We start from the raw sequence: 24,093 nt of genomic DNA, 5'->3' as shown, positions 1-24,093 counted from the left end.
AGTACTGCCTCCTATGTGTGTGCTCAGTACCTCCTGACAGTTTGTCCAGATGCCGTGGGCCTGCCCTGCTTTGGTCTGAAGAGACGGAGAGGCGCAGTTACTGCTGCGCTGGCTGCTACTGGCAGTGGTTGGGGCTGGAAAAGTCCTTCTGGGCATGTCCCTTTTGTCTCCTGCACCCCCCTCCTCCCCCTGCTCCTCCAGCTGTCCTAAGGCTGCCTACTCCCAGAGTGGAGGGGAGGCGGGAGAGTGGGTGAGCAAGGCAGCCCAGTGCCCAGGCTCTGGTCTCCCCTGCCTCTCCAGGCCATGGGCCCCCTGCCAGGTGAGGGCACTGGCCAAGGCCCAGGGAGAGCAGGGCAGGCCCCTTTCCTCGCAGGGGCCTGCTCAGAGTTCAAGGGTTCTGGGGAGATCATCCAGGCTTCCTTTAAACTGCTGCTGCAGCCGAGCCTGGAGTTTGGAGTTTGACCTGTGTGGAACTTTCTCAGCAGGGAGGCAGAACCATCGCTCTCCTCTGCCGCAAAGGACAGGAAATCCCAGGGGTGTCCCTCCTCACAGTCCCTGAGAACCTAGGGCAGTAGGGTCTGCATCCAGAAGAAGGTAAGACCCCTCTTCCCCAAGACGCCCGCTCTTCAAGCTGGGAAGCCCACTGGGTCTGAGGACTGGACAGCCACTCTGACAGATCCCATCTGTGAACTTCTTGGGAATCAGAGAAAGTTTGTTTGCTCTTGGCCTACAGAGGGTGGTTTGGGGGTGTCAGCAGCTGACAGTGTAGGCCACGGTATCTCAGTTCTTCTACCTCGTCAAGTTCAGGGACATTGGGGGATGGGAGCCCCGGTTCCTTATCTGTCAGATGAGGATTAGGAGGTCAGCCTGGCCCAGCCCCCAGGTGTGGCAGAGCAGAGCAGGCCTCACAGAGCCAAGGAAAGGGAAAGGAGCTGCAGCGGCCACAGGAAGCTGGAAAGGATGCATTCCTGCTGAAAATGAGCAAGGCACAGCCATGGCCCACCTGCACTTCTGGCATCTCTTCCAACTGCACAGCTGCCAGGGAGGGCGGGTACGCAGACATGCCCTAAGGCCACTGAACAACTTGCTCAAGGTGACAGAGTGTAGGGCAAAGCTGAGACCCAGCCCCCTGTGGCTATGAGCTGGTCAGCTCTGGGGAATGGTTGATAGGCGATTGTGAACCTCTGACTTTGAGAAACGCTGCCCTTGGTGGGATATTTGTTTGCAAGACCAGAGTTTATGGCGTGTCTGCTTTGGGGGCAGGAGATGAAACAGACAAATTATCCCTGCTTTCCTGGTGCTTAGAGTACTGTGAGACAAGGAGTTACAGGAGAGTTCTGCAAACCGTGTGCCAGGCGTCGTTAAACCACAGAGTAAATCACATTTGATATGAAAGGAAATAACTTGGGGGTCTGACTTAAGCTGAGGCCAGGAGAAGGCAGATGGGTTGTATGCTAGTTGGCATGTAAGTAATGAGGAGGGTTTTGTGAAACTGGGGGAAAGTATATCAGACAGAGTGAATGGGAGCCAAAGACCCTGAGGTCAGAGACAGCTTTCAAGGAATAGACAGAAGCAAGCAAGTGATCTGATTTGTGCTCAAATACTCTTTGGCTTCCATAGAAGGGAGAGGTTAAAGGAATCTAAATTAGCAGTGGGTAGGAAGAGCGTAACTCCTTACTGTGGGCTGGACACGGGTGAAGGTGGCAGGATGTTGGCGATTTAAGGGAAATGAACAGGTTCAAAGTATGTTTTAGAAGGAGAAGAGAATAGAACTAGAGTTGGGTAGATTCAGCAAGTTGAGAAGGACATAAATTATTTGATCAATGTTTGTATGCCATGACATCTTTGGTTCTTAGACACAGTGCTTGGCACACCAAGATGCTCATACGTCACTTGTTAAATGGATGGATATACAGATGGATGAATGGATATATGGATGGGTGGATGGATGAATGGATAGTTGAATGGGTGGGTGGGTGGATGGATGGATGGGTGGTGGATGGATGGGTGGTGGATGGATGGATGGACAGATAGATTCTTGGGGGCGGATAGATACATGAAAGATGGATGAACAGACTGGTGGATGGCTGGATCCATGGATGGACTTAAGGACTTAGGATGCTTTGGGCTTTGGGTGTGAGTGGTTAGTGACATGGCCAAAGTGGCAGAGACACCTGCATTTCTGATGAAGAGTTTGGTCTTTGGCCTGTACATGCTAACTTTGGATATCTGTAGGCATGCGTGCGAAATGTCATGGCGGCATTTGAATGAACATGTCTGGGCTAAATAGATGATCTTGTGACTTCCACTGTGGTATTTTGGGACAGGGCCACTCCTGAATGGGACAGGTAGATGGGAAGACTCATCTAGTTCCCTGCATCCCATTTGTTACCCTCTGTGGCCTATTAGGGAAAACCGCCTTGCTCTGCCATGCTTAGAAATTCTTCCCCCACCACCAGAACTGTGGTTTTTCCTAATGGGCTGGGATGAGCCAGCCCAAAGTCTCAGTCTACCCATCAGCCCTTTCCACAGTCCTATGTCTGTTTGTTTGTTTTTCGAGACAGGGTTTCTCTGTGTAGCTTTGGTGCCTTTCCTGGATCTCACTCTGTAGACCATGCTGACTCACAGAGATCCGCCTGGCTCTGCCTCCCGAGTGCTGGGATTAAAGGCATGTGCCACCAAGGCCCGGCTACAGTACTATGTCAAGCATCAAGAGGCCAGTGAGCCCCCTCTTGCATCAGCCCTAGGCCTTCTCAGTCTTCTTGGCTTTGCAGAGGCCTCTCTCTCTCCCTAGCTAGGCTGGTCTACCACCAACCGCCCTAGACCAGGCCAGCTTGTGGCTTTGAAGTGACAGGTTCCTCCACAGCAGCGAGGAAGGAGGAGGTTGTGAGCGACTCCAGATCAAGACTTGGGGTCACATCTGGCATTCTCCTGCCAAGAGTTCCTGTCTTATGGTGGGGTAGGGGCTGACAGATTATACTCAGGCTGGGGCCTAGTTCAGGCATTTACCAGTGGCCTGGCCTGGACTCAGGCCTCGGCTTTACCTGTTCAGGGGGGTTAATCAGAGGCCGGACCTTACCATGCTGAGCTGCAAATGAGATTCACTCTGTAACCGGCCAAGTCTCCCTGACCACAAAGTTCACACTCTCCTTTCTCCCCCCACTGCGTGTATTTGAAGAATGTGAACGTATCAAACATCCTGTTCCCAACTATGTGGCACAGCTCACTTGTTTACCGTGATGGACACCTGACAGTTGATCTCATGTTGTAGATGGGGAAACAACCTTGGAGAGCTTATTGCTCTAGATCTCAGCTAGAGGAAGCAGAGGTGAGATTTGAGCCAGGGCTCCGAGGTTCTGAAGTCCGCACAGTTGGTTTACAATGACGCATCTATTTCCCAGGGAGTCTTTTGCCCATGGTTAAAATTTGTAATTAAATGGTAGTTGTCGTTTTTTTTTTTCTTGGTGCAAGGGAACCACTTTCTGCCTCATGTGTTTTGTTTCTTTCTTTCTGAGAAACTTGGCAGAAGTATCAAGCTTGACACTTGATGTCCGGAGTGTCTCTAACACACAAGGAAGGCATTAAGCTGCGAGCCCTGGGACATGGCTAACACTTCTTTTTCACCCACTGTGAAAAGTTTGGAACACACATAAATTATGAAAAATGTGACCCTCGCCAGCAGGCACATAGACGGCCCAGGCTGAGACAAGAAACGGAGCGAATACAGTTGGCTACCTGCGGCCCTGACCTGTTAGCCTAGTTTCCTGGTTTGCTTTTGTTTGCCCTCGCACTGTGGTGTGGAAAATTTCCACATCTCCCCTAGCACAAGCATTGAGCAGAAGGGCAGAAGGGAAGGGCGGGAGCCGTCCCGGTTCAACTGAGCTTCCTTTTGTGCTCTGGCCACCAGGCAACCTCAAGGGCAGCCTGTTCCGCTAGCAAAGAAAGCCTTTGTCGGGACTGGCTGCCCTCACCCCACCCCTCAGGAAGGGAGCTGGCAGGGGCTCTGAAGAGGACCTCAGGGCCCACCCATCACTTGGCCCTCTAAGGCAGGCTGGGATCAAATCACCATGGTGCTCTGTGCAAAAGGAGCTGGATGGAGGTCATTTTACTTACTTATTGGTTCTGGGTAGCCACAGCATGGCCAGGGCCTGGGGTGAAAACCCATGGGGATGGGAGCAAGACTGCCTCCCTAGGTGTCCAGAGCTTGGCACACAGCTAGTACCTAATAAATACTTGCTGCACTGAGCCCCAAGGTCTAATAGAGCTCCCCATGGAGAGCCTGGCACAGAGATGATATCTAATGAATGTGCCATTGAACTTCCAGGGCCTAGCACAGAGCCTGGCACACGGCTGGTACCCACTAAATGTCTTACCGAGGGGCTGGAGAGATGGCTCAGTGGTTAAGAGCCCTTTCTGCTCTTCCAGAGGACTTGGGTTTGGTTCCTGGTACCACACAGGGGCTCATAACATCCTATAACCCTGGTGCCAGAGGATCCAGTACTCCCTTCTGACCTCATGAACATACATGGTGCACATATGCACATACATGCACCCCAGCACACACACGTAAAATAAAATACTTTAAATGTCTTACTGCATGTCCATGGAGCCTGCCACATAGCTGGTGCCTAACCAATACCTTACTGAGTCCAAGTCCTGGCGCAAATAAGACACCCAGTGTCACCTAATGAGTTTTTGTGGGGAAAAGAGCAGAGCTAAAGGGAAGTAAGGAGGGACAGGGGTGGGGGAGACAGATAGCTGCATGGAGACACAATGACCTTCTGTCCACGTTCCAGTAGCACCTATGGCTTTGACTGTGGCACATCCAGAGTCCGATCCAGCTCACTTTGGCATCTTGATGTCTTCTCACCCATGAGCTGAAGGTGTGACCAGGAGGATGAAATGAGAGGACACAGTGTGCGACATACGTTGCACTTGTGCTAGTGACAGGGAGGTCACAGCGGTACCGCGTGTTGAACGTCAGGGAAGTTGCAGGTCTGGGTACCCAGCATCAGTGGTCCATCCCCTGTCCCTACCATGAAGATGCAGTCTCCCAGCTCCAAGGTCTCTGAATCACTTAGATGCTGTGCCAGCCTCCCCTGCAGCGATGAAAGACTTGTTTATCTGAAGTCCCCTCAGTGCCTGGCAGGCAATGGGCAGGAAGGGACCTGGGGGTGGGGCTGGGGACACCGATGGCCCTGAGGGCTCGGAGCAGAAGGCTGCTGTCCCTCTTTCTTGCTTGCCTTCCTTTCCAGACCTTCGGTTTTCTAGATCCATCTACCCCTGTCCCAGGTACAGCAACTATCCCTACCTGAAGTTGCATCCTATGCTTACCCCAGGGTTCTCTGTTTCTGAAGCAGCGGTCAGCCGAGCCGGGTTCCCGGCCCACTCATTGGCGGTGTGACTTCAGACAGGATGCTACATCTTTAGGACCGACAACTTCCTCACCTTTAAGGACAGTGAGGTTTTGACCCTTGAGATAACTCCCAAAGTCCTTCAGAGCTGGAACCTACAAAGCCCCACCCCCGCTCTGAACCTTGTCTCTGCTTCTCTTAACACTGCAGCTTAGGTATCATCATCCCATTGGACAGGAGCCAGGGATCGTAAAATCCTGACCTCGCTCGGCCTCAGGTGAGGGCAGAACTGGATGGGTGTTTGCCTGCTCCTTCCTTCTGTGTTAGGACACAAAGCCCGTCTTTCCAATTCTGCCTCCCCTCCTTGCTTCCTTCTTCACCACAAGAGCTCATATCCCACTTGCTCTTGTCTTCTCTTCCGTGGAGGGGGCCTCCGGTCCTAGGTCTGAAAAGCTGGGCACATCACTGCACAGTGACTAAAGGAAAGGTCCTGCCTAGGGAGAGACAGCCAGGGCTGGCCGAGAGGGGCCTTGCAGGGCCTGGAGGACCCTGGAGGCAGCATCTCCCTGTATGGGTTCTTGCAGGAGACCTACTTCAGCTGGAGTGTGTGGGGGGGAGTAAGGGGATTGGGGGTTCAGGTCCCAAAGAGGATGTGTGAAGTTGGTGGCGGTGGCGGGGGTGGGGTCGGGGGTGGGGGGAGGTAGGCACAATTTGAGGGTGAATTGGGATGGCTGCCAGCAGTGTTTAGTTGAAAAAGACTACACTTTTTATACTCTGTTGTTGCACCTAGAGGATTAAACGGGAGACAAGGGACATGTGAGCTGGTGTGTGGTTTGAGGTCAGGGGTGGAGGAATCTGGCATTGACACTGACAACAGGCACTACTGTTAATGAAGGGCCACAAGTTCCTTTTGCTAGAGATAAGGAGAAGACTGCTTAATCAAGCAGGAACTTTCCTCAAGCCCCCAAGGGAATGGAAGCGCTTATCGAAATGCCTGACCCTGGGAAAAGGACTTCTGGGGAGCAGGCAATATATTACAATTTCTTAGTCTTACTGTATGGGCCTGTTCCCCCCACAGGCTCCCCAAGGGCAGGTCCTGATGTCTTACTCTTTCCCCATTATACTGCACCGCTCTGATTTCTCTGTATTTATTAACTGAACTCTTGCCCTTAATGGCCTCAGGCTCAGGATCTGAATTGCAGGCATTTTATCCTTGGGGTCAGGTGTATCTAGTAAATCTCTAACTTTCCTGTTCTTGGTGTAATTAGGAGGGCACAATGGATTTCCTGGTTCCAAGGTGGCAGGGATTTTTTTCCAATTTTTTTTTTTTTTTTTTTTTTTTTTAGAGAAGCTATCATTGTACACATTTTTCTCCTTTACCAAAGCCCACACAAAATTTCCCAAAGGGAAAGACATTAATATTGAAAATCATTAAAAATGAAAGTTAAAAAGGTGCTGGATAAGTGTGGTCTGCAATGTTGAAATCCCGAAACTTTGTCAAGCAGCAATGGTCACTGTGCAGTCCACGCCAAGTTCTCAAAGAAGAACCTACAATTGAGGGACCATTTTGGCTCTCACAACTTGGAGGATGCTCCCGGCATGTAGGGGATACAGACCAGAGATGCTGCTGAGCATCCCACAATGCCTATGACATCCAAAATGACTTCCTAGTCAAACAAGATCCTTATCTCTTACCTTAGACAAAAATTGTTATACCCAGCTCTTGGGGACCCCCAAAAGACCACCACAGAGACTAAATCCCTCATGTAAAAGCCAAGAGCCTTTATTATCTTCAAGCTCTGAGCTTAGTCTCTGTCTGTCTGATGCAGGGGTGAGAGCAGAGAGCCCAGAGCCCAGGTAGAATGGGGTTTTTATCACATAGCAGAAGTTGGGGTGAGGGGATTTCCTGGGTTCGGACCCTGACTGGATGACGTTTGTCTAGGGGTATAGGGACTGTTTGGAATGTCAGGTATTTCCTCTTAGATGCAGGCCCCACTGGGTGGGGTCAACTTATGGCTCTTCCTGGGTCCATGTGTTGCCTGCCAGAAGCTGTGTCTGGGCCTCAAAGCCCATCAGGGCAGCTGTGTGGTCAAGCTGGTTTGGGGCTGTTCTACAAAATCAGTTTAAAAATTGGTCAAAGACCTGAATGTCAGGCATGAAGTTCTGAACCTCCTGGAGCAAAACACCCAAGAGGCAGGAGCAGGCAAGGCCTTTTCAAAAGCACTCCCGCCATGCAGGCTGACAAGAGGGGTCAATGAGTGGGATTGCGTGGAGTAAAAAAGCTTCTGCAAAGCAAAGAAAACCACTAGAGAAGAGACAGCCCAGAGAATGGGAAGAAATGGCAGGGGATTAATATCCAGAATATATAAAGAGCTGCAAAAATTAAACACCAAATTGCCACAATCATCCAATCAATGAACAGGCAAAGTGAGCTGAGTGGACAGTTCTCTAAAACAGAAATATAAGTGACCAATAAATATTTGAATAAATGGCCAACATCCTTCAACTAGAAGGAAATAAAAATCAAAACTCATTTGAGATTCCATCCCACCTGTCCAAATGGCCCCCACCGAATAAAACAAGAGCCCACAAACGCTGGCGGGATGCTCCAAAGAGGAACTCAGATCGTTGTTGGTGGTAGTACAAACTGGGGCAGCCACTTTGGGTGTCAACACAATGGTTCCTCAGAAAATGAAAAGTGGTTCGAGGCCAGCCTGGTCTACAGAGTGAGTTCCGGTATAGCCAGGGCTACACAGAGAAAACCTGTCTCGAAAAACCAAAAAAAGAAAAGAAAGTAGAACTACCATGTGCTCCACCCCTGGGATATACTCAAAGGCTCAAAGTCAGCATTCCACAGATTCACAAGCGTGCTGTGTTTATTGTTTTCAAAAGCCATCTCAGGAGCCTAGATGTCCGTCAACAGAAGAAGATATAAAGACAATAAGATTGAGGGGCTGGAGAGATGACTGAGTATGAGCATGCACTTCCAGGGTCTCCATGTTCAGTTCCCAGCACCCATGCTGAACAGTTCACCACCATAACCTGTAACCTCAGCTCCAGGATTTGACTCCCTCTTCTAGCCTCTGAGGGCACCTGCACTCATGTCCACATGCCCACACAAAGACACACAGACATAGATGCATAAATAAATCATAAAAAAGAGGAAGCAAAATTTTACTTAGCCGTAAGAAGAATGAAACCATAGGATTTGCAGGACAATGGATGGAATTGGAAATCATCATGTTAAGCCACATAAGCCAGACCCAGACGGTCGTCATTGCACATTTTCTCACACTGAACCCAAACTTCATAAATATTAATGTGACTTGAATGTAGAAGGGGGGGCAGACTGTAAGAGGGAAGAGGAGGTCAAAGGGGGGGGGAAGGGAAAAAAGAGTAAAGGGGGAAGAAAGACAAAATGTCACACGTTTTCTTTCACGTGGAATCAAGATTTTATATATGACAGGAAAGAGGAAAGTTGAGGGAAAGAAGGAAGCCAGTATGGGGGTGAGGGTGGCCAGGTGATATGAGCACGGTGCAACAATATATGTGGGTGAGACTGTCATAGTGATGCCCATTCTGCTAAAAAAAAAAAAAAAAAAAAAAAAAGTGAATTGGTCTGGAGAGATGGCTCAGCAGTTAAGAGTGCTTGCTGAACAATCATGAGGATCAGAGTTTGGATTCCAGCACCCTTGTGACAAGTCATTCCTACAAAGGCCTGTAACTCCACACATGCGTAGACACATGTACCAGTATACACAGGTATGATACAGACATATACAACACATAAATAAACCAGCCAGGCTAACATGTCAATAGCAGGCTGGGCATGCTGATGCAGGATCACAGCAGATTTAGAGCCAGCCTGGGCTACACAATAATTTAGGGTGTATATATAGCAGAGTTCATTCTAAGAGTCCAAGCAAAGCAAACCAACCACTCAAAAAGTCAACAGCATTGAGAAAGAGAAAACCAGTTTTAAGGACCAAGAACACCCTGCTGAGATGCTTAGACCCTTTCTAAAAGTCTAAGCAAAACAAACAAACCACCCAAAAGTCAACAGCACTGAGAAAGAGAAAGCCAGCTCTATGCACCAGGTGTATCCTGCTCAGGGGACCGGGCCCTGGACTCTGTGCAGCTCCTAGCAGAAGCAGGAGGAGTCTCCCTGTCCCACTTAACAAGTCTTATCAGCAAACTCCAAATAATTCCTCTACTCCTCTCCCTGTGCTGTGGTTAGGATGTGTGTGTCTCCCTAAGAGTCCCTAGGTCATCATGCTGGGCAGCGGTGGTGCACGCCTTTAATCCCTGTGCTCGGAGGCAGAGGCAGGAGGATCTCTGTGAGTTCGAGGCTAGCGTGGGCTACAGAGTGAGTTCCAGGACAGCCAAAGCTACACAGAGAAACCCTGTCTTGAAATACAAAAAACAAACAACAACAACAACAAAAAGAGTCCAAAGGTCACAACCCAAACCCCAGTGCAATAGTGGTGAGGTGGGGCCATTGAGAGATGCTTAGGTCATACAGCCAAACCCTCATAAACAAGGCTAGTTCTCTTATAAGAGAAGTTCGCTGGGGGCTGCTTGCTCCTTCCACCCTGGGAGGATGCAGAAAAAAGCATTTAATGAGGATCAGCCTTTTCCAGATAGCAAATCTGTCATCACCTTGATCGTGGGCTTCTCGGCCTCTAGAACTGTGGTCAACAGAGTCATACTATTGATGAATATTTCCAGGGGCTGATGACTCTGTCGTTAAGAACACTGGCTGCTCTTGCAAAAGACCTGGGTTCAGTTCTGAACACCCATATCAAGCAGCTCACCACCACCTGTAACTCCTGTTCCAACGGATCTGACAGCTTCTGGCTCTGCAGACACCTGCATGCACATGGTGCACACACATACACTCAGGCACAAGCATGTACACGTAAAACAAACCTTTAAAAATGTATTCAGTTCGAGGCCAGCCTGGTCTACAAAGTGAGATCCAGGAAAGGTGCAAAGCTAAACAGAGAAACCCTGTCTTGAAAAACAAAACAAAACAAAACAAAACAAAACAAAACAAAAAAATGTACTCAGGCTAAGGTTTTTTTTTTTTTTTTTTTTTTTTTTAATGGCTACAATAACAGACCAACCAGCCTTCTAACCCCCTGAGTCTATCTCTTCACTTTCAACTTCTCACATCGTTTTCTTATCACCATCAGCGTTATACCGCAGTGCTGGGAATGGAACCAGGGTCTCAGGCACTCTAGGCAAGTGCTCCACCCCGGGCCACATTCCCAGGCCCTCCACTTTTCTATTAGAAATTCTTTGACCTTCTTTAGCCTGGAGCAAAGGTGTGCACTAGAGATATCGGTCTTTCAGGATGTGAGAGAGCATTGTGATTGTGACCGTTTATACCACTGGACACCTGGTGTTGGTTTTAAATGTGGCGCTTGTTACCATGAGAGAAAGGTCACAAGGCACGCACAACAAAACCCAGTATCAGAGCTTTATTGGGGGTGGGTGGGGGAACAGAAGAGAGTGACCAGGCCTATGAAAGACATGTGAGGAGCAGGGAGAGATGGGGGGAGGAGGAGAGAGCAAAAGAGAAGGGAGGAGTTTGCGACCGGCTTTTTAAGGACTTCCCAGCACATGCGCATGTGGGCTTATGGAGCTATGCCAGTCATGCATGTGCAGATTGCATAATCATGCAGTGCACGGATGACCTAAGACCCCTTGCTTAGCTACTGAACTGTGCATATGCAATCCTATAGCTGGAGGAGTGGCAGAATCCTAACACCTAGAATGTAGAGACCAGATGCAACACAGGTTGTCATGTGCAGAACTACTTCATGCCCCAGACAGTCATGGGGCAAAAGACAAACTTGCACTATCTGGAACCTTCTCCAGTTTATGGAAGACACTTGTTTACTTGTTTTGTTGTTAATTTTTTTCTGAGATAGCATCTCTCTACATAGTCCTGGCTGTCCTGGAACTCATTACATACACCAGGCTAGCCTCGAACTCTGAAAGATCCTTCTGCCTCCCAACTGCTAGAATTAAAGGCATGAGCCACTACTGTGTACTTGTTTTTTTTAATATTCACAGTATTGCCTAAAATAATTTTCCTAAGACTCTTAAATTAGAAGCATGGTATACCATAGAGATACTTTAGTTATAAGTTTAATCATTTTCCTCCCTCCCTTCTTTCTTTCTTTCTTTCTTTCTTTCTTTCTTTCTTTCTTTCTTTCTTTCTTTCTTTCTTTCTTTCTTTCTTTCTTCCTTTCTTTCTTTCTTCCTTCCTTCCTTCCTTCCTTTCCTTCCTTCCTCTCTCTCTCTCTCTCTCTCTCTCTCTCTCTCTCTCTCTTTCTTTCTTTCTTTCTCCCTCCCTCCTTCCCTCTCTCCCTCCCCCCTTGGTGCACATATAAGTTCATGTGTGTGAGTATGTGTGCATGTGTGTGTATATGGAAGTGGATGTTACAAGTCAATTTGGATCATCTTTAGAAGTCTTACCCTCAAGAACCGTCCACCTTGCTTTTTCGAGATGGTGTCTTGCTGGGACCCGTGGCTCACCAATTAGGGTAGCCTGACTGGCAAGTGAGCCCTGGAGATACTCCTGTCTCTGCCTCCCAGGAGCCGAGATGACAAGATTGTATCACTATGCCCAATTTCAAACCCAGGTCCTCAAGTTTATGCGTAAAGCACTTTATTGACTGACCACTCCCACCCCGAGAGCTTGATTTTTTTTTTTTTGAGATAGGGTTTCTCTGTGTAGCCCTGGCTGTCCTGGAACTCACTCTGTAGACCAGGTTGGCCTCAGGGCTGGAATTAAAGGCATGGGCTAACACTGCCCCTCGAGAGCCTGAATTCTTTAAAGATCTGGTTTGTCTGAGTCTCTGCATTTGTACCACACAGACCATCACAGAGTGTTGCTGTCTCTGGCGGATTTGTCCCAGCCTTGGGCTGCACACTATTGATGGTGGGGGCTGACCTTTCCTGACCCCACAGCTGACAGGGAATAGCATAACCATGCCCATGCCCCAGTCAGAACCACCTAAGGGATTTTGCTAGTTTCTCATCACTGCTGCAGCCAATTATCCCAGACTAGTTGGCTAAAACAACACATTCTTACTTGGAGTTTAAAGCGCTCGATGCTCAAATCCAGGTGTCAGCAAATGGTTGGGGCGATAGTTCAGTGGGTAAAGGACTTGCTGTGCAAACATGAGGACCTGAGTTCGGATCCCCAGAACCCCTGTATAAAGCTGGGTGTGCATGCCTGTAATCCCAGCTCTGAGAAGGACAGAGACGGACAGACAGATCTCTGGGGCTCTCTGGGCAGCCAGTCTAGGCACTGGGTGAGCTCCAGGTTCAATGAGAGACCTTATCTCAAAAAATAAAGTGGAGAGCCTGAAAATGAAGACACCCGATGTTGACCTCTGCATACTCCCGCAGACCTGTGCAGGGGCACACATCCAGGCACACCTTCTACCACACACACAGGCACACACAGCACAGCTTGCCTATCCTCTACCACACGCACAGGCCTCAGCGGAGCTGAATTCTTCCTGGAGGTCCTGGACCAGTCTGTTCATTTGTTTTAGTGGCTTCTAGAAGCCACTTGCACTCCTTGGTTCAGGATACCGCCGTCCCCTGTTCAAAGCCAGCAATGCTGAGCTGGACCTTCTAACGCTGTCACCTCTCTGGCCCTTCTGATCCGGTGTCATTTGTGATTGCAATAGATGCTCCCGGCTGAGCCACGCACTAGCCTATTTTAAGGTCAGCTGGCTAGCCATCTTATTTCTTTCTGTGAACACCACATGATCACAGGTTTTGGAGATTAGATATACATACCTTTGGGGCCATTTATTCTGCCTGTCACAGGACTCTCTTAAAATGTCCATGGTCCAAGTGTAATCTCCAGAGAAATGGTTTTTCTTTTTTTTCTTTTTACTTTTCTTTCTTTTTTTGGTTTTTTTGAGACAGGGTTTCTCTGTGTAGTTTTGGTATCTCTCCTAGGATTCTCTCCTTAGACCAGGCTGGCCTCGAACTCATAGAGATCCACCTGCCTCTGCCTCCAAGTGCTGGGATTAAAGGCATGCTCCACCCATTGCCAGTGATAAATGGTTTCTAGTAGTAGTTCAAAGCATGGATTCTGGAGCAAGGTTATTCAGGTTCAAATCCCAACCCTTCAACTTGAGCTGAGTTACCTGGACAAGCTACTTAACATTTCTAACTCCTTCTACAAAAATAAGGATGATAATGAAAGTGTCCACTTTAAAGGGTAGAAAACACTTAGAGGGAGTCCAAGCAGGCAGCAGGTACTGTATGGGTGTATATTAACTATATGTAATTAATGGGCAGATGCAGTGTTAGAGCGAGACTCCTCCCATTTTACTCTTCCTCTGGGCCATGTGCTTACTAAGTAGGAGAATGTGCCAACTAGTGTTTTCTTCTTCTTCTTCTTCTTCTTCTTCTTCTTCTTCTTCTTCTTCTTCTTCTTCTTCTTCTTCTTCTTCTTCTACTAAATAAATCTTTAAAAAAAGATTTATTTATTATGTATACAGTGTTCTGCCTACATGCATGCCTGCAGGCCAGAAGAGGGCACCAGATCGAATTATAGATGGTTGTGAGCCATCATGTGGTTGCTGGGAATTGAACTCAGGACTGCTGGAAGAAGAACCAGTGCTTTTAACCTATGAGTCATCTCTATAGCCCTCTTCCTCTTCCTCTTCCTCCTCTTCTTTTCCTTCTTCTTCTTCTTTTGTCAATTCAACACACAGACACATCTAGGAAGAGAGACTTTCAGTTGAGGAATTGCCTTCATTAGATTGACCTGGGGGCAAGTCTGTGGGATATTTTCCTGGTTGATGTGGAAGGGTACAGATCACTGTGGGCAGTGCCACCCCTAGGTAAGCGGTCCTGGGTGGTACAAGAAAGCAGGCTGAGCAAGCCAGTAAGCAGCACCACTCTATGGCCTCTGTGACAGCTCCTGCCTCCAGGCTCTTTCATGAGCTCCTGTCCTGACTTCCCTCAGTGATGGGCTGTGACATGGACGTGCAAGCCAAATAAACCCTTTCCTTACCAAGCCGCATTTGGTCATGATGTTTATTACAGCTACAGAAAGCAAACTAAGTAAGATACCTAGAAAGTTGGACTTTCAGTGGAGGAATTACTTCCATTGGATTAGCCTGTGGTCATGTCTGCAAGCCATTTTCTTAATTGCTGATTGCTGTGGGAAGGCCCCGTCTACTGTGGGCAGTCCCCTGGGAGGTAGGCCTGGGCATATAAAAAAGGCATCTCAACATGAGCCTGGGAGGAAGCAAGCCAGTAAGCAGTGTTCCTCCTGGTCTCTACTTCAGTTCCTGCGTTGAGCTCCTGACTTTTCTTTCCTCGGCATGTAAGATGAAATAAACTCTTTTCCAAGTTGCCCTTGGTTATGGTGTTTGCCATAGCAACAGAAATCAGACTAGGACAGAAAGTGTGCTGGAACTTGATGCACCTTATTCTCTTTTTGACAGCATCTTGCTACGTAGCCCAGGTTAGCTTCACACTCAGCGATCCAACTCAGCCTCCAGGGTGTTGGGATCACTAACATGCCCTGTGTTGTCTGTACTCCTCCAACTGTTTGTTCTTTATATTTTGATGAACAAGTAGTTGAATTGTTAAAATGAAAGCCAACAAGTCAATTACAGAGATGTGAGCGCCTTCTATGTATTTTCTGGGTGGGTGAACGAGCAAATGGAAGGGTGGTAAGAGGGTCATGGTTGGAGGGCTGGACTTGACTTCCTGAAGCTGTCTTCACAACACCTTCATCCAGGTAGGTCTTTGTTGTTGTTGTTGTTGTTGCTCCATGGGGGGAAGCCTAGATGGAGTGAGGAAAGAGGTTCTGGGATCTGGACTCTTAACATTGTTCTGCTCTTCCCAGGACTGGGAAGTTCATTCAGCACCATGGAGAGCGGCACCCTCAGCCCTCAACCTCCACAGTCTGATGCCCCTGAGGCTTTCGCCCAGAAGAGCCTGGAGCCCTGGGACATTGCTGTCTTGGTTCTGTACTTCCTCTTTGTCCTGGCTGTTGGATTATGGGTAAGCCAGGAGACAAGGTGAGAGATGGGGCGAGAAGGGAATCTCTGGTCAAAACCCTAGACTAAACCCTATCCTTTGGGAAAACAAGATACCAAGAGAGGAAGAAATGAACTACAGCAATTAGGACTTAAAATATGTGGAGGCAAGTGATCTCCGTGAATTCAAGGCCAGATAGGCCTACATCACAAGTTCCAGACTAGACAGGGATACACAGTGAAACCCTGTCTCAAAAAACAAAAAACAAACAAAAAAATCCCCCCAAACTATGTGGAGAGCCTGGAGTACAAGTCAGTGGTAGAGCACTTGACTAGAATAGGGGAGGCCCTGGATTTTTTTTTTTTTTCTTAAATGCTACTGTGTGTTGACCATGTTGGACAGCAAGTCAATGCATGTATTACTTATGTTATTTCATGTAATTTGCAAGGAAGATCTCTTTTTAAAAAGCAGTATTTTTCTTACTGTGTGTTGTGTGTATGTGTGTGTAGATATGTGAGCATGTGTGTGTGTACCCACAGAAGTCAGAAGAGGGTGTGGGGTCTCCTGAGCTGGTGTTACACATGGTTGTGGGCCACCTGATATGGGTGCTGGGAACTGCAAGAGCCATATTCACTCTTAACCACTTAGCCATCTCTGCAGTCCCTCAAGGAAGATCTTGTACCCATTTTACAGACAAAGAAAACCTAGGCCCAAAGAATTAGATTCTTTAATCTGTTACTAAATTATGGAACTTGAAGCTAGAACCCACATTTCCTTTATTTTAAAGCCTATGTTCTCATATATATATATACTATTCATTAATGTATTATTCCAGGTTTAAAAGCAAATCAGAACAAATTGCATGTACTTTGGAGAGAAGGTCTTGCTATGTAGCCCAGTCTAGCTTCAAATTTGTGATCCTCCTGCCTTAGCCTCTTGAATGCTGGGATCACATGTGTACACTAATGTTGCCCAGCCAGAGCAAACATTAGTGTACACATGCATACACAGACATACACAAACACAAATTAACACATTAATAACTGTAATTAAAATTTTTAAATAAAAAATAGCTACTTATAGGCTAGCTCAGTTGGGAGAGTGTTTACCTAGCATGCGTGAGGCCCTAGGTTCTATCCCCAGTGCAGCATAAACTGGGCACAGTGATGCACAGCTATAATGCTGACACTTGGAGATGTAGGCAGGAGGATCAGGAGTTCAAGGTCACCTTCAGCTACATGGGAGTTTGAGGCCAAGCCTAGGCTACATGAGCCCCTAATGTTGGAATTTAATCTCTGTGTAGTGGCAGTAAGAAGCAGAGCCTTCAGGAAGGGGTTGTCAGGAGGGTGGCAGCCTTAGAAAAGAGACAGGATACGATACTAGTCAGTCTTTTCTGTGTCTCTTCCTCCCATCACATGAGGGAGGACACAGAGGAGGCTCTCTCTAGAGGGACAAGCCCTCTCCACAGGTTGAACCTGCTGGCACCTTGACCTTCGACCCCCAGCTCTCCAGAACTGTGAGAGAGACATTTTGATGTTTACAGATCCCTATCTCTGGGCACTTTGTTTCAGCAGCATGGATAGATGGGGTCTTGAGCCTCGGTCTCTTCAACTGTGATACCAGCCCCCAAACAGCAACCTCACAGGGATGGGTGGGGACTCAAAGAAGCTGCCGTTGTTGGCTATGTATGGTACATGCCTTGAATCTTGGCAGACAGACCTCTGAGTTATGCCAGCCTGGTCTACATAGTGAGTTTCAGGCCAACCAGTGCTACATTGTGAACTCATCTCAAAATTTAAAATTAGAAAAATGTAATTAAAAACTGTAATTTTAGGGGCTGGAGAGATGACTCAGTGGTTAAGAGCACCGACTGCTCTTCCAGAGGACCTGGGTTCAATTCCCAGCACTCACATGGCAGCTCACAACTGTCTATAACTCCAAAATATGACACCCTCACACAGATGTACAGGCAGGCAAAATAGAAATGCACATAAAATAAAAATAAAAAAATTATTTTTAAAAACCTGTAATTTTAAATTACAGTTGTTAATTAATTAATTTAAAGTGTAATTGTTTTAAATGTATCTGAGCTGGTGCTTGTGAAATATCTCATAGGAACAGTTTTTAGAACATTGAAAACAATGAATCCATTATGAGCGGCCATTAGCAAGCCACAGAGCTGCAGCTCAGATGTCTAGAGGACTATGTAGGTTATTCCAAACCTGTGAACTGGGGACTGACAGGGACTGGCCAGAGAGGAGGTCTGCTTTAAAGACGTTCACAACAAAGTTTCAGTCAGACAAAAACGAGGCCTCCTGGTTCACAGCCTCTGCCCTCTTCAGATGCCTGAGCGCTGGCGTTCTCCTCATCAGCCCTCTTCTTTCTTACAGTCCACAGTGAGGACCAAGCGAGACACAGTGAAAGGCTACTTCCTGGCTGGAGGTGACATGGTGTGGTGGCCGGTAGGTAGTCAGTCTCTGGTTCAGCCCATCACTTCTCAGGCTGGGGTGGGATTCTGTGGTAGATGTGTGCCTAGTGAGCACAGGGCTTTGGTTCCCACTCCAGCACTGCCAACAAATACGTTATTACGTCATTTCTCAAAGGCTCTTCGAGCTCTGACACTGTTTGCTCCATGTTGTCTTCAAGGTGGAGTGAGAGCTAAAGAAAGCCTTGCTCCAATTCAAATTGATTCACACAAAAAGAATCTGTCAGCTCACCTACAGGATGGTTGCAGAGGCCCAACTTATCAATATTACTAAGACCTAGTTTCTCAAAATACCCCTCCACCATCTGTTGATCTCTCATCTACCTTTGTCTATCCACACTCCATCCGTCATGCATCTGTCCATCCATCAGTCCATTCGTCATCTGTCACCTTCCCTGTCACTTATGTGCCTAGGCTTCTCTCCTGTAAGATCTCAATAGCCAAACACTTTCAACTTCATGGCAACAAGATGGAAAACAGCATTCCAGACTGTTCACCTTCTCCAGTTCCAGGCTAGCATGTGTTCACCCTCTCCAGTTCCAGGCTAGCATGGGAAGAGCATCGGCCTCCCTGGCAGTATCCGTGGAAAATGTTTTATCTCTGACGGCATCTCAGGTTCATCACTGTACCAGTCACCATGGCTAGGGTAGACTGCTGTACTGCCTGGCCTCAAGCCTCGCTGTCATGCTCTGCACCTGCCCTGGAGAGTACGTGCTAAGCTGCTAAAGTCTGAATGAAAATATGAGCCCATTCCTGGGACTAAGTACAGATAACAAATACAACAGTCCAATTAGCTATTCCTTTTAAAGTGGATCTACAGACATTGTCTGTCAAACACACACACACACACACACACACACACACACACACACACACACACACACTTCGTTGAGTCTCAAAAATTATTATGGTCCAGCCTTAATAATCTTCTTCCCAGGGGCCCAGAAGAGAAGCTACGAACGGTGCGGATTATTTTTGGGAAAAGAATCTAAGTACACGGAGCTCTTGGTCCATCTGCTTTATTCCTCTGGGATAAAATCCTATCTACACAGTTTCAGTTCTGTTCTCGTGCCTAGCTCCTTTCTTCCCTGATTTCTCTCTACATTTATCTGCTGTCCCCTCTATGTTCTATCTTAATTCTCCCATCTTAGTTCTGCCCCATCTTGGTCTTTCTCATCTAGTTCTTCTCCATCTGGCTCTTCCTTCATCCTCCATCTCATTCTTCTAGTTCTCCAGTTAAACTCTTCTCTCAGTCTCTGAGGTTTACAGTTATATACCCATGCAATAGCTACCCACTACAGTACTCTAGCTAAAGCAAGGTCACCAGGCTTGAATTCTTACAGGGTCATAAAGGCAGACAAGAGTTTTCCTCAGGCAGTAACCATCAGGCTTTCTTTTATAACCCAATAGGGGAGTGGTAAAGGAGAGGTCAACTAAGAGCTAAAATCAGTTAATATATCAGAAAAAGGGAATTTATGTGCTCAACCTACATTCCTAGAGGTGGTTAGGTAAATGTTAGGAGTCTTTAGCGTTAGTATAAATACCACTAAGGCTGTATAAGAAAGGAGGGTCTGAGCTTAGTTTACCTTAATGCAGGAGATCTTTTGGCCTTGGATGCTTGATAGTTATTTCAGGTAAAATACACTGTTAGGAGTTCTTGGAAGCATACACAGCATACAAGGAAATCATTGCAAGAATCGGCTAATATATATACAAAAGCTAAAATATCACCAAGACTTCTTAAGCCATGGCCTGACCTTCCGAAAAGTCCTTGACCTTTCCAAGTAGTAGCTTTTGTGATAGTAGCTGAATTCTATCACATTTTCCTGTGGCTTGCAGCAGTTGAGTTGGACATCAGAGCTGTTTTGCATCGTGAAGTATTTACCTGTAATCTTGTCCACCACTGATGCTACAGACAGTTGTTCAAGCTGTGTACTGCACAAATATGGCACGTAGGATAGAATGGTCCCACATTCTCCATTTCCCTGATTGTCTGGGTCCCTTTGAAGAGTGGTCCAAACTGGGAATAGGGACAATTTCCCAGGCCCAGCTCCAGGACCCTTCCCATTCATTTCCCTACAGGTGGGTGCATCCTTGTTCGCCAGCAACGTTGGAAGCGGACACTTCATTGGCCTAGCAGGGTCCGGTGCTGCTGTGGGCATTTCTGTCGCCGCCTATGAGCTTAATGTGAGTTTTGCCATGATACAGACATCTCCCCTTTGTTCTGCAATAGAACCTGGGGGAGGTGTGGGAATGCTTGGCACTTTAAAAGTGAAATGTGGTTTTAGTTAAGCAAACAGGTGTCAAAGGTGCTCCTAGCCAACAAAATTTACTTGGGTCTCCCTGTATCTGCTTGGTGGGGACCCATAGGGCTACAACCCTCAAAATCAAGAGGGTGAGGGCTCAGGATGCTTCCTTGTATAAGTAGAAAATGGCAGGTGGCAGGTGACAGAAGATATAGCTATGTATTTTAGGCATCCGTTGGCCATTACTGAAATAGAATGTTCAGTGATGTGTGGCTTTCATGTCCCTAGAGACACAGAGACGCATTCTTCTCCATAGCAAGCATCTCAGAGCAGCTTCTCCTGTGGGTGTTTGTGTTATTCATAATCATGAACGCTTTTTTAAAAAAATAAAAATAAAAAGTTATTTATTATGTATACAGTATTCTGTTTGCATGTGTCCCTGCAGGCCAGAAGAGGGATCCAGATGTCATTACAGATGGTTGTGAGCCACCATATGGGTGCTGGGACTTGAACCCAGGACCTCTGGAAGAACAGCCAGTTCATGAACACTTTTAAAGTGCTTGTCCTGTGCTAGGCACAGACACCTATGGCACATACACCTCAGGCTAGAACCTATAGGCTAGAACCAGGTGTCCTCAGCATTCATGCTTGCAAGCCGTGTGACCTTGGTCAAGTTACTTGACTTTTCTGGATCTCCTGCGTACATTAGGGGTAATCATGGTCCCTGCCATGTAACATCCATGTGTGAGGATTGATTAAACTCCTAATTGTGAAGGGTGCGGAGGAGAGCCTGGTATGGATTAATTAATTGTTCATTCAGTACCATTGGGCTGATTGATTCTCCTGAAGCAATCTAGTGAGGTCCTCTTATGTCTAACCCATAAAAGAAGAAGATGGCTCTTGAGACCTGTGGTAACTCTCCCAGAACCCTCAGCTCCCTGTTGGTATAGCCCCACCACTGCAGAATGGACCAAAGAGGATAGTGTGGTATTTAGGAGACAGAATTAGATGTCTCCAAGTCTTCATTCTCATTTTCCTTTCTCCTACTTAATCTTCTCCCCCCCACCCCCCTTTCTCATATTATGGAGTTTTTGTTTCATTTTGTTTTGAGGGTCTCACTATGTTTCTCAGACTGGTCTCAGACTCCTTGGCTCAAATGACCCCATCTCAGCCTCCAAGAAGCTGAGACCTCAGGCACCCTGCTGTTAATGATGTTAATCTCTCATCATTTTAAACATGGAGATATAAAGGCCAGGGAAAGTGAACCACTTAGCAAGGGTAGAGCACAGGCTAGACCAACTCAAGGCACAGGGGACTGGCTCCATCATGTGGGCAAAGCAGCTCTGATTGTGTTTTTTTGGGCAGGGCTTGTTTTCTGTGCTGATGCTAGCCTGGATCTTCCTTCCCATCTACATTGCTGGCCAGGTGAGTGTGAAGAAGGGCGGGCAATATGGCGTGTGAACACCCTTGGGAAGGCTAGCCCGCATCCTCTCCCACATGTGGATAGTCATCAGACAGCCGCTAAGTCACCCTGCACTGGGGACAGATGGTACACAGGTGAGAAAGAAGAAAGGAACCCCATCCCACACAGATCTGAATGGTACCCGATATCCACTGCACACACGGGGAACTCAGAAGCTGGCCTCAGAAACATCTTTTCAATGACAGAACACAAAGATAAACCATGTAATCCCTTACATGCATAAGCCATAATGTGTTGCTTTTAGCTAAAATGCACGCACACATATATATCCGTGTGCATGTATGTGACACAGTGGTCCCTTCGCTTTTACACTCAAACCTATAAGTGAGCTATTTCTGACTAAGATGGAATGTCAACAGAGTGTTGCACAGACAAGATACCAACGTGTGTGTGTGTGTGTGTGTGTGTGTGTGTGTGTGTGTGTGTGTGTGTGTGTAAGTTGGGTGCATGTGTGCCAGAGAGGTTGTGGAGGTCAGAGGATAACTTTCAGGAACTGGTTCTCTTTCTTTCCATGGGTTCTGGGGATTGAACTTGGGTTGTTGGATTTGGGCTGCAAGCTACTACTAAGCAATAGATTAAGCTGATCAGACTTGGGGGAGAAGAAGGGGTGTGAGATGCAGGTTGTTCTTTGGGGCTGAAGGGGATTGACAGGTGTTCTCAGCTGATGGATCCCACTTTCTCTGGCAAACAGAAAACTTATACCTGCTGAGGGGTTGGTAATGGGGAGTGGGGTGAGGTTGAGAAAAGCCACAAAGATCTGAGGTAACTCGGGCTGCTTCTGCTATAGCTGTTCATAGTAGAGAAATCATCAATAGCCACAGTGCCTTCCAACCAAGAGGGGCCATCCTTTCCATGGTACATAAGGCCAAGAAAAGGGACAACGTGAACAGAGCTGGGCAACGCTCACACTGTTCTATAACAAGATGAAGTAAAGACTGTGGTGCCTTAAATGGACTTAAATTCACATGATGCCGCCAATCTTTCTCGCAGAGCAGTTTCACTCCCCACGCCTTGAAGTATTTGGGAGCCCAAGTTGTCCAGTGCTTAACATCCTTGCTAACACTTGGTATTGCCTGATACCAAAAATTCTGTGGGGTGTGTGTGTGTGTGTGTGTGTGTGTGTGTGTGTGTGTGTGTGTATACAGTGCCTACGCCCATGGAGGCCAGAAGGAGTCAGTTGGAGGGACAGGTGGTCATGAGTCACTCAATGTGACTTGCCTGAGAGCAGCAATGGTTCTTAATCACACAGCCATCTCTCCAGCCCCATCTCTGAACTTTTTATTGCCAATTCACGTGGCTTTCAGGCCATTTGAATGTCATCTCTGAAGGAGCAGCTGGGAGCTACAGTCTAGGTCTAGAATGTCCCCTGGAGGTAAAAAGTGTTACCCAGATCTCCAGTGAGGTGCCATTACAGGAGGGTTTAAAATGTAGAGCCCTTGGAGAGGACTGCAGGACCATGTTCTCGGCCTTTTCTTCTCGTTAGCTTCCTGGAAGTGAAGAGGGCACTTTTGCTGGGCCATGGGCTCCCACCATGGTGCCACTGCAAGTCGAAAAGGACAGGGACAACATCAAAACCGTGAGCACATGGATCCAGATTACACTGTGAGCCTTCATAAGTCCATCACCTTGAGTGAAGGAAGCCACTGTAGTCGTCTAGGACATTCGCCCCTTTTTATGCTATTAAGCTGTATCACTTGTTTTATTGATTTATAAATTCTGCAGTTTACAAAGTCAGTTCTAGAAATAAGCTGTTGGGGTGCTTAAGAGTTACAAACATCTTTTCTATTCAGAGGCTGGTCTTTTTTGCACCCCCTTCCTGTGTGTGTGTGTGTGTGTGTGTGTGTGTGTGTGTGTGTGTGTGTGTGTGTGTTACCAGGGATGGAGCCTGGCCTTATACAGGCCAGGGAGATATTCTATCACTGTTACACCTAGCTATTCATTTCATTCCTGGAGCTTCTCCATAAACAGAATTCCATCTTACCATAGTCCCATTTATCACCTTTCATTTCAATGTCTTGTCTAAAAATGTCTTTTCCTCGTTAGGTGTGATGATTCATGCTTGTTATATTATAGCATTCAGGAGGCTAAGGCAGGAGGATTGCCATGAGTTTGAGGCAAGCCTAGGTTACATGAGTTCCAGGTTAGCTTGGGCTGTAGAGTATATAAACCTTCTCTCATATAATAATAACAAAAATCTTTACCTACTCCAAGGTCATTAAGATTTTTTTTTTATAATATCTTCTACAACTTCCCCATTTGCTGTTATCCATTGAGAATTGATTATTGATTATTTGTATGTGCATATATGTGTGTGCACATGTATGTGGGGGTATATGCATGCTTATGCACATGCAGGCCAGAATTCAGCCTGAGGCGTTGTTTCTCAGGAGCCAACACCACCTTATTTTTTAAGAGAGGAACTTTCACTGGGATCTGTGGCTCACCAGTTCCACTAGGCTGACTGGCCGGGATCTCCTGTCTCTGCCTCCTCGG

The 24,093-nt window shown here is 47.2% G+C and overlaps 1 protein-coding gene across 1 annotated transcript in view; it reads left to right on the top strand.

The window, feature by feature from the left end:
- Positions 1 to 243: 243 nt before the first annotated feature.
- Slc5a11 (solute carrier family 5 member 11) overlaps positions 244 to 24,093 on the top strand; it is a 54,533-nt gene continuing 30,683 nt past the window's right edge. Inside the window, exons 1-5 of the mRNA XM_037210893.1 lie at positions 244 to 594; positions 15,253 to 15,410; positions 17,777 to 17,848; positions 19,954 to 20,058; positions 21,483 to 21,542. Coding sequence (XP_037066788.1) covers positions 15,276 to 15,410; positions 17,777 to 17,848; positions 19,954 to 20,058; positions 21,483 to 21,542 — 372 coding nt within the window. The 5' untranslated portion in view covers positions 244 to 594; positions 15,253 to 15,275. The remainder of the gene's footprint in view (positions 595 to 15,252; positions 15,411 to 17,776; positions 17,849 to 19,953; positions 20,059 to 21,482; positions 21,543 to 24,093) is intronic.

Source organism: Peromyscus leucopus, chromosome 1 (genome assembly GCF_004664715.2).
Source record: "Peromyscus leucopus breed LL Stock chromosome 1, UCI_PerLeu_2.1, whole genome shotgun sequence".
In the NCBI taxonomy this organism is placed as follows: domain Eukaryota; kingdom Metazoa; phylum Chordata; class Mammalia; order Rodentia; family Cricetidae; genus Peromyscus; species Peromyscus leucopus.
The sequence above is the reverse complement of the archived record's forward strand: the minus strand, read 5'-3'. Positions and strand labels throughout refer to the sequence as shown.